General features: G+C 47.8%; 1 protein-coding gene across 2 annotated transcripts; it reads left to right on the top strand.

Annotated features, from left to right (window-relative positions):
* Positions 1–555: 555 nt before the first annotated feature.
* On the top strand, positions 556–15,725 carry LOC121845379. Of its 2 annotated transcripts, XM_042316632.1 has the most exons (6): positions 556–686; positions 740–1,730; positions 3,745–3,820; positions 7,578–7,656; positions 13,395–13,557; positions 15,411–15,725. In XM_042316632.1, the coding sequence occupies exons 2-6, from the start codon at positions 1,056–1,058 to the stop codon at positions 15,474–15,476; spliced, it is 1,059 nt and encodes a 352-aa protein (XP_042172566.1). In that variant the 5' UTR covers positions 556–686; positions 740–1,055; the 3' UTR covers positions 15,477–15,725. The 2 variants fall into 2 exon arrangements, with proteins under 2 accessions (XP_042172566.1, XP_042172565.1); XM_042316631.1 differs by having other exon boundaries at positions 556–1,730.
* The last annotated feature ends 424 nt before the right edge of the window (positions 15,726–16,149 follow it).

Raw genomic sequence — 16,149 nt, 5'->3', positions numbered from 1 at the left:
ACATTGTGTTGCAGGTGTGTGATAATGTACTGTACATTGTGTTGCAGGTGCGTGATAATGTACTGTACATTGTGTTGCAGGTGCATGATAGTGATAATGTACTGTATATTGTGTTGCAGGTGCATGATAATGTACTGTATATTGTGCTGCAGGTGTGATAATGTACTGTATATTGTGTTGCAGGTGTGATAATGTACTGTATATTGTGTTGCAGGTGTGTGATAATGTACTGTACATTGTGTTGCAGGTGAATGATAATGTACTGTATATTGTGTTGCAGGTGTGTGATAATGTACTGTATATTGTGTTGCAGGTGTGTGATAATAATGTACTGTATATTGTGTTGCAGGTGCATGATAATGTACTGTACATTGTGCTGCAGGTGCATGATAATGTACTGTATATTGTGTTTCAGGTGGTGTGTGATAATGTACTGTATATTGTGTTTCAGGTGCATGATAATGTACTGTACATTGTGTTGCAAATGCATGATAATGTACTGTATATTGTGTTGCAGGTACATGATGATGTCTCTGTGGATGCCGTTGCTGTGTGATGCTCTCTAGTGGATGAGAGCCCGTAGCCCTGTTGGAGGTGTGTGATGCTCTCTAGTGGATGAGAGCCCGTCGCCCTGTTGGAGGTGTGTGATGCTCTCTAGTGGATGAGAGCCCGTAGCCCTGTTGGAGGTGTGTGATGCTCTCTAGTGGATGAGAGCCCGTCGCCCTGCTATCTGTTGGAGGTGTGTGATGCTCTCTAGTGGATGAGAGCCCGTAGCCCTGTTGGAGGTGTGTGATGCTCTCTAGTGGATGAGAGCCCGTAGCCCTGCTATCTGTTGGAGGTGTGTGATGCTCTCTAGTGGATGAGAGCCCGTCGCCCTGCTCTCTAGTGGATGAGAGCCCGTCGCCCTGCTCTCTAGTGGATGAGAGCCCGTAGCCCTGCTATCTGTTGGAGGTGTGTGATGCTCTCTAGTGGATGAGAGCCCGTAGCCCTGCTCTCTAGTGGATGAGAGCCCGTAACCCTGCTATCTGTTGGAGGTGTGTGATGCTCTCTAGTGGATGAGAGCCCGTCGCCCTGCTATCCGTTGCAGGATGTCTGCGTCGGACTCTGATTTCTCCATAGACTACCTGGCCAGTGACAGTGAAGATAATGACAACGACAGCGGCGTGGGACTGAGCCCCGACGGACACACAGTCAGGACGGCACCTTCATCCTCCTTACCTCCACCCTCATCATCATCATCATTAAGGGACTCTCCCAGTAACACTGACTGTGGTTCTTCTAAGGACGGGATCTCGAGGCTAAACAGGAATTCCAACCACGAGGAACCCCATAGGCTGAGCAGTGACACAGGAGATTTCGGGGACTCTGGCCTCAGTAGGGACGGTGACAGTGATAATTCCAACGACGCTGACCCTCGACTGAGCAGGGACAGAGATTGTAGTTGTGGTGGCACCCCTCCTCCAGCCACCTACGAGGGGGGCCGCTGCCCCAGTGAGACCCAGGGATGTAGTCCTACTGTGTACGGTCAGCAGCAGCAGAGACTGTCATGGAGCCCGACGGCCTCATCTCAAGCCTGGGATAGAAACAGTAGACAGAGTGGCACTGGGAAGCCTGGGCAGGGCAGGAAGAGGGCACACAGCCATGGACGGCATCCTGGAGACGAAGGCTGCAGGAACAGAGACACAACGGAACCTGGGGAGTCTGAGAAGGATCAGCTGTTTGCCCAGAAGGTAAAGGGTCACCACATACAGTAGATCCTATAAATTCTATATGTCATTCTAGAGGGTCGCCCGGCTTATAAGACATGGGTCACACAGCCCAAATGCCACCTGATTCCCTGGACAGTGCACTACCACCCTATCGGTCCTGGTCAAAAGTAGTGCACTAGTAAGGGTGTAGTGCACTAGTACACTACTATGGGTTCTCAAAACAAAACAAAGAACACTATGAATGGAATAGGGTGATAATGTGTAGCTTTAAGTAGAATATATGGAAATAAAATGAGTCATTTATAAAAGAAGGAATGGCTAAATAATGCTAGTTGTTTTAATCAGAAGATATGGCTATAATGCTAGTTGTTTTAATCAGAAGATATGGCTATAATGCTAGTTGTTTGAATCAGAAGATATGGCTATAATGCTAGTTGTTTTAATCAGAAGATATGGCTATAATGCTAGTTGTTTTAATCAGAAGATATGGCTATAATGCTAAATATAATGCTAGTTTGTTTTAATCAGAAGATATGGCTATAATGCTAGTTGTTTTAATCAGAAGATATGGCTATAATGCTAGTTGTTTTAATCAGAAGATATGGCTATAATGCTAGTTGTTTTAATCAGAAGATATGGCTATAATGCTAGTTGTTTTAATCAGAAGATATGGCTATAATGCTAGTTGTTTTAATCAGAAGATATGGCTATAATGCTAGTTGTTTTAATCAGAAGATATGGCTATAATGCTAGTTGTTTTAATCAGAAGATATGGCTATAATGCTAGTTGTTTTAATCAGAAGATATGGCTATAATTAGTTGTTTTAATCAGAAGATATGGCTATAATGCTAGTTGTTTTAATCAGAAGATATGGCTATAATGCTAGTTGCCCAATGCCCAGTTTTAATCAGAAGATATGGCTATAATTAGTTGTTTGAATCAGAAGATATGGCTATAATGCTAGTTGTTTTAATCAGAAGATATGGCTATAATGCTAGTTGTTTGAATCAGAAGATATGGCTATAATGCTAAATCAGAAGATATGGCTATAATGCTAGTTGTTTTAATCAGAAGATATGGCTATAATGCTAGTTGTTTTAAGAAGATATGGCTATAATGCTAGTTGTTTTAATCAGAAGATATGGCTATAATGCTAGTTGTTTTAATCAGAAATATGGCTATAACACTAGTTGTTTTAATCAGAAGATATGGCTATAATGCTAGTTGTTTTAATCAGAAGATAATAATTAAGGTTTGGCTCTAATGCTAGTTGCTAACTCCCCAGTATTCATGTTATATAGCTAGAGAATACTAGTTGCTAATGCTAATCCCCAGTATTCATGTTATATAGCTAGATAATACTAGTTGCTAACCCCCCAGTATTCATGTTATATAGCTAGAGAATACTAGTTGCTAATACCCCAGTATTCATGTTATATAGCTAGATACTATTACCTACTAATAACCCAGTATTCATGTTAATGCTAGACTAGTTGCTAATGCTAACCCCCCAGTATTCATGTTATATAGCTAGAGAATACTAGTTTTTAATGCTATCCCCCAGTATTCATGTTATATTGCTAGAGAATACTAGTTGCTAATGCTAATCCCCAGTATTCATGTTATTTAGCAAGAGAATACTAGTTGCTAATGCTAATCCCCCAGTATTCATGTTATATAGCTAGAGAATACTAGTTGCTAATGCTAATACCCAGTATTCATGTTATATAGCTAGAGAATACTAGTTGCTAATGCTAACCCCCCAGTATTCATGTTATATAGCTAGATAATACTAGTTGCTAACCCCCCAGTATTCATGTTATATAGCTAGAGAATACTAGTTGCTAATGCTAATCCCCAGTATTCATGCTATATAGCTAGAGAATACTAGTTGCTAATGCTAACCCATCACTGTGTATGTTGTGGTTTAATTCCATTACCTTATTTTCTGAATAACTGTCATATGTAAATATTGTGTTGTTCCTGGAAGCTGTTGCCGTAGTGATAACCAAAAGATCCCTGTGTTGTCCTCAGTGTATGGAGCTCCAGCGTTACCTCCATCCCCTGTCTTCCATCCTGAGAGGCCTGCGCTCTGGGAGGTACTCAGAACGTGAGTGAGTTGTCTAATCTCTCCAAGAACTCATTTAACCCCGCAATCCTCCCCGTACTATACCCACAGAGAGAGAGTTTTTCTGAATGGTGTGTGTGTGTGTGTGTGTGTGTATGTATGTGTGTGTGTGTGTGTGTGTATGTGTGTGTGTGTGTGTGTGTGTGTGTGTGTGTGTGTGTGTGTGTGTGTGTGTAGACAGATGTGTGTGTGTGTGTGTGTGTGTGTGTGTGTGTGTGTGTGTGTGTGTGTGTGTGTGTGTGTGTGTGTGTGTGTGTGTGTGTGTGTGTGTGTGTGTGTGTGTGTGTGTGTGTGTGTGTGTGTGTGTGTGTGTGTGTGTGTGTGTGTGTGTGTGTGTGTGTGTGTGTGTGTGTGTGTGTGTGTGGTGCGTCACTCACAGATATGTCATACCAGGCGCAGAGATCGACTGAACGGAAAACATCTTGTTGTCATTCCCTCGTGTTTATTCATACAAGTCACATTGAAAGAGAGAGAGAGAGGTAGAGAGAGAGAGAGAGACAGAGACAGAGACAGACAGAGAGGTAGAGAGAGAGAGAGAGAGAGAGACAGAGACAGACAGAGAGGTAGAGAGAGAGAGAGGGAGAGACAGAGGTAGAGAGGTAGAGAGAGAGAGGTAGAGAGAGGTAGAGACAGAGGTAGAGACAGAGGTAGAGAGAGAGAGAGAGAGAGGGGTAGAGGGAGAGACAGAGAGAGAGAGGTAGAGAGATAGGTAGAGAGAGAGGTAGAGAGAGAGGTAGAGAGAGAGGTAGAGAGACAGAGAGACAGAAATAATTCCACAAAGAATTCGAAAACAAATCCAATTTTGAAAAACTCCCATATCTACTGGGTGAAATTCCACAGTGTGCCATCAAAGCAGCAAGATTTGTGACCTGTTGCCACGAGAAAAGGGCAACCAGTGAAGAACAAACACCATTGTAAATACAACCCATATTTATGCTTATTTATTTTATCTTGTGTCCTTTACCATTTGTACATTGTTAAAACACTGTATATATATATATATATAATATGACATTTGTAATGTCTTTATTGTTTTGAAACTTCTGTATGTGTGATGTCTACTGTTAATTTTTATTGTTTATTTCACTTTATATATTATCTACCTCACTTGCTTTGGCAATGTTAACACATGTTTCCCATGCCAATAAAGCCCTTGAATTGAATTGACAGAGAGACAGAGAGACAGAGAGAGATGTAGAGGGAGAGAGAGAGAGCGATAGAGAGAGACAGAGGTAGAGAGAGAGAGGTAAAGAGAGAGAGAGAGGTAAAAGAGAGAGCGAGACAGAGGTAGAGAGAGAGAGGTAAAGAGAGAGAGAGAGGTAAAAGAGAGAGCGAGACAGAGGTAGAGAGAGAGAGGTAAAGAGAGAGAGAGAGGTAAAAGAGAGAGCGAGACAGAGGTAGAGAGAGAGAGAGGTAAAAGAGAGAGCGAGACAGAGGTAGAGAGAGTGCGATGAAGAGAGAGAGGGGTTCAGAGAGATAAAAGGCTTGATCAAACACAGGAAGACTGTTGCCACCCACTATTACCCAGATATGCTGTACCCAGTGGCTTCAGAGTGCCTGTTGTAGTGCTGTGTGGACCAGGTTAGGTAGATATTGTAGAGCCTGTTGTAGTGCTGTGTGGACCAGGTTAGGTAGATATTGTAGAGCCTGTTGTAGTGCTGTGTGGACCAGGTTAGGTAGAGATAGTTGTGTGGACCAGGTTAGGTGAGCCTGTTGTAGTGCTGTGTGGGCCAGGTTAGGTAGATACAGTAGAGCCTGTTGTAGTGCTGTGTGGGCCAGGTTAGGTAGATATTGTAGAGCCTGTTGTAGTGCTGTGTGGACCAGGTTAGGTAGATATTGTAGAGCCTGTTGTAGTGCTGTGTGGACCAGGTTAGGTAGATATTGTAGAGCCTGTTGTAGTGCTGTGTGGGCCAGGTTAGGTAGATACGGTAGTGCCTGTTGTAGTGCTGTGTGGGCCAGGTTAGGTAGATACAGAGTGTCTGTTGTAGTGCTGTGTGGGCCAGGTTAGGTAGATATTGTAGTGCCTGTTGTAGTGCTGTGTGGACCAGGTTAGGTAGTTACAGAGTGCCTGTTGTAGTGCTGTGTGGACCAGGTTAGGTAGATATCGTAGAGCCTGTTGTAGTGCTGTGTGGAACAGGTTAGGTAGTTACAGAGTGCCTGTTGTAGTGCTGTGTGGACCAGGTTAGGTAGATACAGAGTGTCTGTTGTAGTGCTGTGTGGGCCAGGTTAGGTAGATACGGTAGTGCCTGTTGTAGTGCTGTGTGGACCAGGTTAGGTAGATATGGTAGAGCCTGTTGTAGTGCTGTGTGGGCCAGGTTAGGTAGATATTGTAGAGCCTGTTGTAGTGCTGTGGGGGCCAGGTTAGGTAGATACAGAGTGTCTGTTGTAGTGCTGTGTGGGCCAGGTTAGGTAGATACGGTAGAGCCTGTTGTAGTGCTGTGTGGGCCAGGTTAGGTAGATATGGTAGAGCCTGTTGTAGTACTGTGTGGGCCAGGTTAGGTAGATATTGTAGAGCCTGTTGTAGTGCTGTGGGGCCAGGTTAGGTAGATAATGTAGAGCTACAGAGTGCCAGGGATTCGTGGATCAGATGAGGAGCGGAGTCAGAGTGCCAGGGGTTAGTGGATCAGATGAGGAGGCAGAGTCAGAGTGCCAGGGGTTTAGTGGATCAGATGAGGAGGCGGAGTCAGAGTGCCAGGGGTTTAGTGGATCAGATGAGGAGGCGGAGTCAGAGTGCCAGGGGTTTAGTGGATCAGATGAGGAGGCGGAGTCAGAGTGCCAGGGGTTTAGTGGATCAGAGTGCCAGGGGTTTGTGGAGATGAGGCGGAGAGAGTGCCAGGGGTTTAGTGGATCAGATGAGGAGGCGGAGTCAGAGTGCCAGGGGTTTAGTGGATCAGATGAGGAGGCGGAGTCAGAGTGCCAGGGGTTTAGTGGATCAGATGAGGAGGCGGAGTCAGAGTGCCAGGGGTTTAGTGGATCAGATGATGAGTGCCAGGGTTTTGGAGCGGAGATGAGGAGCGGAGTCAGAGTGCCAGGGTTTAGTGGATTGAGGAGGCGGAGTCAGAGTGGGGGTTTAGTGGATCAGATGAGGAGGCGGAGTCAGAGTGCCAGGGGTTTAGTGGATCAGATGAGGAGGCGGAGTCAGAGTGCCAGGGGTTTAGTGGATCAGATGAGGAGGCAGTGCCAGGGGTTTAGTGGATCAGATGAGGAGGCGGAGTCAGAGTGCCAGGGGTTTAGTGGATCAGATGAGGAGGCGGAGTGGATCAGATGAGGAGGCGGAGTCAGAGTGCCAGGGGTTTAGTGGATCAGATGAGGAGGCGGAGTCAGAGTGCCAGGGGTTTAGTGGATCAGATGAGGAGGCGGAGTCAGAGTGCCAGGGGTTTAGTGGATGGATCAGATGAGGAGGCGGAGTCAGAGTGCCAGGGGTTTAGTGGATCAGATGAGGAGGCGGAGTCAGAGTGCCAGGGGTTTAGTGGATCAGATGAGGAGGTGGAGTCAGAGTGACACCAGGGTTTCTCAACCTCTTTTTTTGAACCAAGGACTGACATTTTAAATAGGTAGTTTAGCAAACCAGCAGTTCTTTAAGAACGGAGTTGGAACGGACTCACTGTCTGTCTCTTTTCCGTACAGCTTTACTTCTAAATAGGTAACTGACAAAACCAGCAGTTCTTTCAAACTCATATTCTCTCTCTTGTGGCCTTGCTCATGATAACTTTTCCCTGTCTGTCCGTCTGTCCTCCAGGTCTTAGCCGTTTCCAGGAGAGCGTTGCTATGGACCGGATCCAGAGAATAATGGGAGTCCTCCAGAACCCAAACATGGGGTAAATATCCCCTCTCCTCCTCTCTCCGTGTCTGTCCCCAACTCTCACCACACCACATGGAACAATAACTAGAGCCCAGAGTTTAGAGCCAGACTCCATTAGTTCTGTCCTACTGTCTGTTCTCCTCTCCCTACAGTAGTTCCTGTCTGTTCTCCTCTCCCTACAGTAGTTCCTGTCTGTTCTCCTCTCCTCTCCCTACAGTAGTTCCTGTCTGTTCTCCTCTCCCTACAGTAGTTCCTGTCTGTTCTCCTCTCCTCTCCCTACAGTAGTTCCTGTCTGTTCTCCTCTCCCTACAGTAGTTCCTGTCTGTTCTCCTCTCCCTACAGTAGTTCCTGTCTGTTCTCCTCTCCCTCCCTACAGTAGTCCCTGTCTGTTCTCCTCTCCCTACAGTAGTTCCTGTCTGTTCTCCTCTCCCTACAGTAGTTCCTGTCTGTTCTCCTCTCCCTACAGTAGTTCATGTCTGTTCTCCTCTCCCTACAGTAGTTCCTGTCTGTTCTCCTTCCCTCCCTCCTCTCCCTACAGTAGTTCCTGTCTGTTCTCTTCTCCCTCAGTAGTTCCTCTCCCTACAGTAGTTCCTGTCTGTTCTCCTCTCCTCTCCCTACAGTAGTTCCTGTCTGTTCTCATCTCCCTACAGTAGTTCCTGTCTGTTCTCCTCTCCCTACAGTAGTTCCTGTCTGTTCTCCTCTCTCTCCCTACTAGTTCCTGTCTGTTCTACAGTAGTTCCTGTCTGTTCTCCTCTCCCTACAGTAGTTCCTGTCTGTTCTCCTCTCCCTACAGTAGTTCCTGTCTGTTCTCCTCTCCCTCCCTACAGTAGTCCCTGTCTGTTCTCCTCTCCCTACAGTAGTTCTGTCTCTCCTCTCCCTACAGTAGTTCCTGTCTGTTCTCCTCTCCCTACAGTAGTTCCTGTCTGTTCTCCTCTCCCCCTACAGTAGTTCATGTCTGTTCTCCTCTCCCTCTCCCTACAGTAGTTCCTGTCTGTTCTCCTCTCCCTACAGTAGTTCCTGTATGTTCTCCTCTCCCTCCCTACAGTAGTTCCTGTCTGTTCTCCTCTCCCTACAGTAGTTCCCTGTTCTCCTCTCCTCTCCCTACTGTTATGTGGGTAGGGGTTCCTGTGTAATCTGTATGCTAACAGGACCTTAACCCACTGTTATGTGGGTAGGGTCTGTTCTCCTCTCCTCTCCCTAGGTAATCTGTCTGTTCTCCTCTCCTTCCCTACAGTAGTTCTAACAGGACCTTAACCCACTGTTATGTGGGTAGGGGTGTAATCTGTATGCTAACAGGACGATAACCCACTGTTATGTGGGCAGGGTGTAATCTGTATGCTACAGTAGTTCCTGTCTGTTCTCCTCTCCCTACGATAACCCACTGTTATGTTAGGGGTAGTTCCTGTCTGTTCTCTGTAGGCTAACAGGACAATAACCTCACTGTTATGTGGGTGTCTGTTCTCCTCTCCCTAAGTCCTGTCTGTTCTCCTCTAACAGTAGTTACTGTCTGTTCTCCTCTCCCACAGTAGTTCCTGTCTGTTCTCCCTCCTCTCCCTACAGTAGGGTTCTCCTCTCCTCTCCCTAGTAATCTGTAGTCCCTGTCTGTTCTCCTCTCCCTACAGGACAATAATCCACTGTTATGTGGGCTCCTCTAGGGTGTAATCTGTAGGCTAACAGTTCCTGTCCTTAACCCACTGTTACCTACAGTGGGCAGGGTAGTGTAATCTGTATGCTAACGGGACTGATAACCCACTGTTATGTGGGTAGGGGTGTAATCTGTAGGCTAACAGGACAATAACCCACTGTTATGTGGGTAGGGAAATCTGTATGCTAAGAGGACTTTAACCCACTGTTATGTGGGTAGGGGTGTAATCTGTATGCTAACAGGACTTTAACCCACTGTTATGTGGGTAGGGGTGTAATCTGTAGGCTAACAGGACCTTAACCCACTGTTATGTGGGTAGGGGTGTAATCTGTATGCTAACAGGACGATAACCCACTGTTATGTGGGTAGGGGTGTAATCTGTATGCTAACAGGACGATAACCCACTGTTATGTGGGCAGGGGTGTAATCTGTATGCTAACAGGACCTTAACCCACTGTTATGTGGGTAGGGGTGTAATCTGTATGCTAACAGGACTTTAACCCACTGTTATGTGGGAAGGGGTGTAATCTGTATGCTAACAGGACCTTAACCCACTGTTATGTGGGTAGGGGTGTAATCTGTATGCTAACAGGACTTTAACCCACTGTTATGTGGGTAGGGGTGTAATCTGTATGCTAACAGGACTTTAACCCACTGTTATGTGGGTAGGGGTGTAATCTGTATGCTAACAGGACTTCAACCCACTGTTATGTGGGTAGGGGTGTAATCTGTATGCTAACAGGACTTTAACCCACTGTTATGTGGGTAGGGGTGTAATCTGTATGCTAACAGGACGATAACCCACTGTTATGTGGGTAGGGGTGTAATCTGTATGCTAACAGGACTTTAACCCACTGTTATGTGGGTAGGGGTGTAATCTGTAGGCTAACAGGACCTTAACCCACTGTTATGTGGGTAGGGGTGTAATCTGTATGCTAACAGGACGATAACCCACTGTTATGTGGGTAGGGGTGTAATCTGTATGCTAACAGGACGATAACCCACTGTTATGTGGGTAGGGGTGTAATCTGTATGCTAACAGGACGATAACCCACTGTTATGTGGGTAGGGGTGTAATCTGTAGGCTAACGGGACTTTAGCCCACTGTTATGTGGGTAGGGGTGTAATCTGTAGGCTAATGGGACTTTAGCCCACTGTTATGTGGGTAGGGGTGTAATCTGTATGGTAACGGGACCTTAACCCACTGTTATGTGGGTAGGGAGGTAATCTGTATGCTAACAGGACGATAACCCACTGTTATGTGGGTAGGGGTGTAATCTGTATGCTAACGGGACGATAACCCACTGTTATGTGGGTAGGGGTGTAATCTGTATGGTAACGGGACCTTAACCCACTGTTATGTGGGTAGGGAGGGAATCTGTATGCTAACAGGACAATAACCCACTGTTATGTGGGTAGGGGTGTAATCTGTAGGCTAATGGGACTTTAGCCCACTGTTATGTGGGTAGGGGTGTAATCTGTATGGTAACGGGACCTTAACCCACTGTTATGTGGGTAGGGAGGTAATCTGTATGCTAACAGGACGATAACCCACTGTTATGTGGGTAGGGGTGTAATCTGTATGCTAACGGGACGATAACCCACTGTTATGTGGGTAGGGGTGTAATCTGTATGCTAACAGGACGATAACCCACTGTTATGTGGGTAGGGGTGTAATCTGTATGCTAACAGGATGATAACCCACTGTTATGTGGGTAGGGGTGTAATCTGTATGGTAACGGTACCTTAACCCACTGTTATGTGGGTAGGGGTGTAATCTGTAGGCTAATGGGACTTTAGCCCACTGTTATGTGTGCAGGGGTGTAATCTGTATGCTAACAGGACTTTAACCCACTGTTATGTGGGTAGGGGTGTAATCTGTAGGCTAACAGGACCTTAACCCACTGTTATGTGGGTAGGGGTGTAATCTGTATGGTAACGGGACCTTAACCCACTGTTATGTGGGTAGGGGTGTAATCTGTATGCTAACGGGACGATAACCCACTGTTATGTGGGTAGGGGTGTAATCTGTAGGCTAACAGGACTTTAACCCACTGTTATGTGGGCAGGGGTGTAATCTGTATGTGTGTGAGGAGGAATTAGACCACATGTAGAGCAGCTCACAGCAGGTGACTTCTCATTATGGAACCCAGAATAATCTGAACCCACTACAGAGAGGATGAGGAGGAGGGAAGGGGAGGCAGATGAGAGGAGGAGGAGGAGAGGAGGAAGAGGAGAGAGGAGGAGGAGGAGGAGGAAGAGGAGGAGGAAAGGGGAGGCAGAGGAGAGGAGAGGAGAAGTAGGAGAGGAGAGGAGGAGGAGGAGGAGGAGAGGAGAGGGAGAGGAGAGGATGAATAGAAATGAATAGGCAAGACGAAAGAGGTGGGGAGGGGTGTTGGTGAAACAGTGTTAAATCCCACTGGCTGCTTAAAGCAGCAGAGCACACACACACACACACACACACACACACACACACACTGAGCGAGGCCACTACGGGGCGATAGATAGGCAGTCGAACGGCCTCGGGGCTTACTGACTATTTATAGCGGTGAATGGAAGGAACAGGCTCCCTCCCTCCCTCGCTCCCTCCCTCCCTCCCTCGCTCCCTCCCTCCCTCCCTCCCTCCCTCCCCTCCCTCCCTCCCTCCCTCCCTCTCCCCCTCCCTCCCTCCCTCTCCTCCCTCCCTCCCTCCCTCCCTCCCTCCTCCCTCCCTCCCTCCCTCCTCCCCTCCCTCCCTCCCTCCCTCCCTCCTCCCTCTCTCCCTCCCTCCTCTCCCTCCCTCCCTCCCTCCCTCCCTCCCTCCCTCGCTCCCTCCCTCCCTCCCTCCCTCCCTCCCTCCCTCTCTCCCTCTCCCCCCTCCCTCCCTCCCTCCCTCCCTCTCTCCCTCCCTCGCACGCTGCCACGTGTGGACAGGATCATGCAGCGTGTGTGACTGACTGTACAGCAGCATAGCTGCTCAGACACTCAAGCAGGCAGCAAGCAGGCAACAAGCAGGCAGCAAGCAGGCAACAAGCAGGCAACAAGCAGGCAGCAAGCAGGCAAAAGGCAGGCAACATGCAGACAGCAAGCAGGCAACAAGCAGGCAGCAAGCAGGCAAAAGGCAGGCAACATGCAGGCAGCAAGCAGGCAACAAGCAGGCAACAAGCAGGCAGCAAGCAGGCAAAAGGCAGGCAACATGCAGACAGCAAGCAGGCAACAAGCAGGCAGCAAGCAGGCAGCAAGCAGGCAACAAGCAGGCAACAAGCAGGCAGCAAGCAGGCAGCAAGCAGGCAAGAACCAGGCAAGAAGTAGGCAGCAAGCAGGCAGCAAGCAGGCAACAAGCAGGCAGCAAGCAGGCAACAAGCAGGCAGCAAGCAGGCAACAAGCAGGCAACAAGCAGGCAGCAAGCAGGCAACAAGCAGGTAACAAGCAGGCAGCAAGCAGGCAACAAGCAGGTAACAAGCAGGTAACAAGCAGGCAGCAAGCAGGCAACAAGCAGGCAGCAAGCAGGTAACAAGCAGGCAACAAGCAGGCAGCAAGCAGGCAACAAGCAGGTAACAAGCAGGCAGCAAGCAGGCAACAAGCAGGCAACACACAGCATCACGTCACATTTCTCCTGTAGAGGTAAACATGCCCAGGTCAGAGGCAGACTGTACAGATGAGATCAGTGGAGGTTTGGAACGGACACAGACATGACAATATGCTGAACCTGTTTATTCACTGACATATATGTCATCACCAACTCTCGCTCCGTTTGCCTCCCAAATGGCACCCTGGACAAAAGTAGTGCCCTATATAGGGAATAGGGCTCTGGTCTATAGTAGTGTACTAGAACCCTGTTCTATTATCTGTTCTGTGTTCTAAACCCTGTTCTGTTATCTGTTCTGTGTTCTAAACCCTGTTCTGTTATCTGTTCTGTGTTCTAAACCCTGTTCTGTTATCTGTTCTGTGTTCTAAACCCTGTTCTGTTATCTGTTCTGTGTTCTAAACCCTGTTCTGTTATCTCTTCTGTGTTCTAAACCCTGTTCTGTTATCTGTTCTGTGTTCTAAACCCTGTTCTGTTATCTGTTCTGTGTTCTATTCTCTTTTCTGTGTTCTAAATCTTGGTATGTTCTGTGTTCTGTTTGTAGTGAGCGCTACGTCAGTGTGATCCTGAAGATGGAAGCGATGCTCCATAGCTGGTTTCCTCAAGTCAGAGCCCGCCCAGACCCAAGCCCAGACCCAGACTCAGACCCAGACTCAGACCCAGACCAGCACACTGACAGCCAGGAAGAGCACCACACTCCAGCTAAGGTAAAGGTCTTTAACAGTGAGGTTTGATGAAAGACTGTTCCAATATTGACACCAGCATAACACTTAGAATGGTAGAATGCATGTCCAGAACACTGCTACATCGTAGATGAGATACTGGTTCTGTTCCAACACTACCATTCCATTTAGAATGTCCAGGACACTGCTACATCGTAGATGAGATACTGGTTCTGTTCCAACACTACCATTCCATTTAGAATGTCCAGAACACTGCTACATCGTAGATGAGATACTGGTTCTGTTCCAACACTACCATTCCATTTAGAATGTCCAGAACACTGCTACATCGTAGATGAGATACTGGTTCTGTTCCAACACTACCATTCCATTTAGAATGTCCAGAACACTGCTACATCGTAGATGAGATACTGGTTCTGTTCCAACACTACCATTCCATTTAGAATGTCCAGGACACTGCTACATCGTAGATGAGATACTGGTTCTGTTCCAACACTACCATTCCATTTAGAATGTCCAGGACACTGCTACATCGTAGATGAGATACTGGTTCTGTTCCAACACTACCATTCCATTTAGAATGTCCAGAACACTGCTACATCGTAGATGAGATACTGGTTCTGTTCCAACACTACCATTCCATTTAGAATGTCCAGAACACTGCTACATCGTAGATGAGATACTGGTTCTGTTCCAACACTACCATTCCATTTAGAATGTCCAGGACACTGCTACATCGTAGATGAGATACTGGTTCTGTTCCAACACTACCATTCCATTTAGAATGTCCAGGACACTGCTACATCGTAGATGAGATACTGGTTCTGTTCCAACACTACCATTCCATTTAGAATGTCCAGGACACTGCTACATCGTAGATGAGATACTGGTTCTGTTCCAACACTACCATTCCATTTAGAATGTCCAGAACACTGCTACATCGTAGATGAGATACTGGTTCTGTTCCAACACTACCATTCCATTTAGAATGTCCAGAACACTGCTACATCGTAGATGAGATACTGGTTCTGTTCCAACACTACCATTCCATTTAGAACGCCCAGAACACTGCTACATTGTATGTGGTAGCTATGCTAGTAGGAAGATAGGAGAGCAGCCACTTTCAGTGGAATGCAACCCTACAGGTAGGAGTTGAGGGAGGAAGGGAGGGAGGGAGGAGAGGAGCCCAACATATCCATTATCCTGAGAATAGCAGGAAGAGGACAGAGCAGGTTTTACAATCTATCTCTGCAGGAGAGGAATTATAGAGGTGTCATTTTACACAAGACAATGGACTGAGAACAACAGAGGAATATCTTAGAGGACAGGTAGAGGTCTGGAAGAGGAGGAGAGAAGGGAGGAGGAGTAGAGGGAGGAGGAGAGAAAGGAGGAGGAGTAGAGGGAGGAGGAGAGAAGGGAGTAGAGGGGAAGGGAGGAGGAGAGAAGGGAGGAGGAGTAGAGGGAGGAGGAGAGAAGGGAGTAGAGGGGAAGGGAGGAAGAGAGAAGGGAGGAGGAGAGAAGGGAGGAGGAGAGAAGGGAGGAGAGGAGAAGGGAGGAGGAGTAGAGGAAAGGGAGGAGGAGGAGGTTAAGAAGTAGGAGAGGAGGAAAAACAAGGTTCCTAATTTTCCCCTCTCGTGCCAGACCGACTGTGTTCTGTTCTCTCCCCCTCAGAAGATGTTAGACAATTGAAGTTATGATGTCATCACTAGATAACACTCTGGAGTCTAGAATCCCATTAGAAAGCAGGAGGCAGAATTCTACTCAGTCAGGATGGCATAATGTCTCTTAAGGAAGAAGGATATTCTACTATTCTTTGTAGTCAGTTCTTCATGGTGGACAAAGGGATACAAAACCTATTCCGTTCTGACTCTCCACAGCAGTACCAGGCCCCAGCCCAGCCACCACCTCAGCCTCTCCTCCCGTCGTCTCCCCCCAGAGGGTGACCACCACCTAGCCCTGCGAGCCTTCGACGGACCCCTGCCCGGCTCCTTCCCCTACTCCTCTGCCACTCATCTCAAACGTCTCCACACCGCCCCCATCTGCTCCTCCAACACAGAGACAGAGACAGCCCAGCAAGAGCCACCGGGCCTGGGCAGGCCCTCCATCGCCTGCTCCCTGGGATCCAACCGTCCAGCCGACGACCAGGAACAAACCCAAGACGACGCGGTCTCCTCCAGCACTGACCCCCAGGGAGCACTGTGGACCCCCACCTCCAGACCCACCCTTACAGAGTCAGACCCCGAGCCCACCGACGAGGGCCTCCGTTGGGGAAGATCAGCTCGCCCTGCCTGGAGAGGCTGCTCCAGTCCAAGGAGAGCATCATCTCACCCAGAAACATGGGAGGTCAGAGTCCGGGAGGTGGTGGGGAGAGCATCATCTCACCCAGAAACATGGGAGGTCAGAGTCCGGGAGGTGGTGGGGAGAGCAGCCGTTCGTAACAGCTAGACTCAGACATGGTCCATGGAAGAGATAAGGACTGATCTGGGCACAGAGTTGACCCGGGAGACACTGAGCTGTATCTTTCCACAACAGGCTCCCCAATACAGCAGGGGCAAAGGTCGGTGTCTGAGCGGGACGCTGTCTCTTTAAGAGCTGTGTGTCATGTGATCCATCATG

This window comes from Oncorhynchus tshawytscha, unplaced genomic scaffold, assembly GCF_018296145.1.
Source record: "Oncorhynchus tshawytscha isolate Ot180627B unplaced genomic scaffold, Otsh_v2.0 Un_contig_1793_pilon_pilon, whole genome shotgun sequence".
Taxonomy (NCBI): Eukaryota; Metazoa; Chordata; class Actinopteri; order Salmoniformes; family Salmonidae; genus Oncorhynchus; species Oncorhynchus tshawytscha.
The sequence above is the reverse complement of the archived record's forward strand: the minus strand, read 5'-3'. Positions and strand labels throughout refer to the sequence as shown.

What these genes read in the sequence shown, in the direction of transcription:
- LOC121845379 (XM_042316632.1), top strand. Translation starts at nt 1,056, where the DNA reads ATGAGAGCCCGTCGCCCTGCTATCCGTTGCAGGATGTCTGCGTCGGAC. An exon ending in CTCCAGAACCCAAACATGGG is followed by an intron (nt 7,657 to 13,394) that starts GTAAATATCCCC and finishes TTCTGTTTGTAG; the next exon opens with TGAGCGCTACGTCAGTGTGA. An exon ending in AGCACCACACTCCAGCTAAG is followed by an intron (nt 13,558 to 15,410) that starts GTAAAGGTCTTT and finishes GACTCTCCACAG; the next exon opens with CAGTACCAGGCCCCAGCCCA.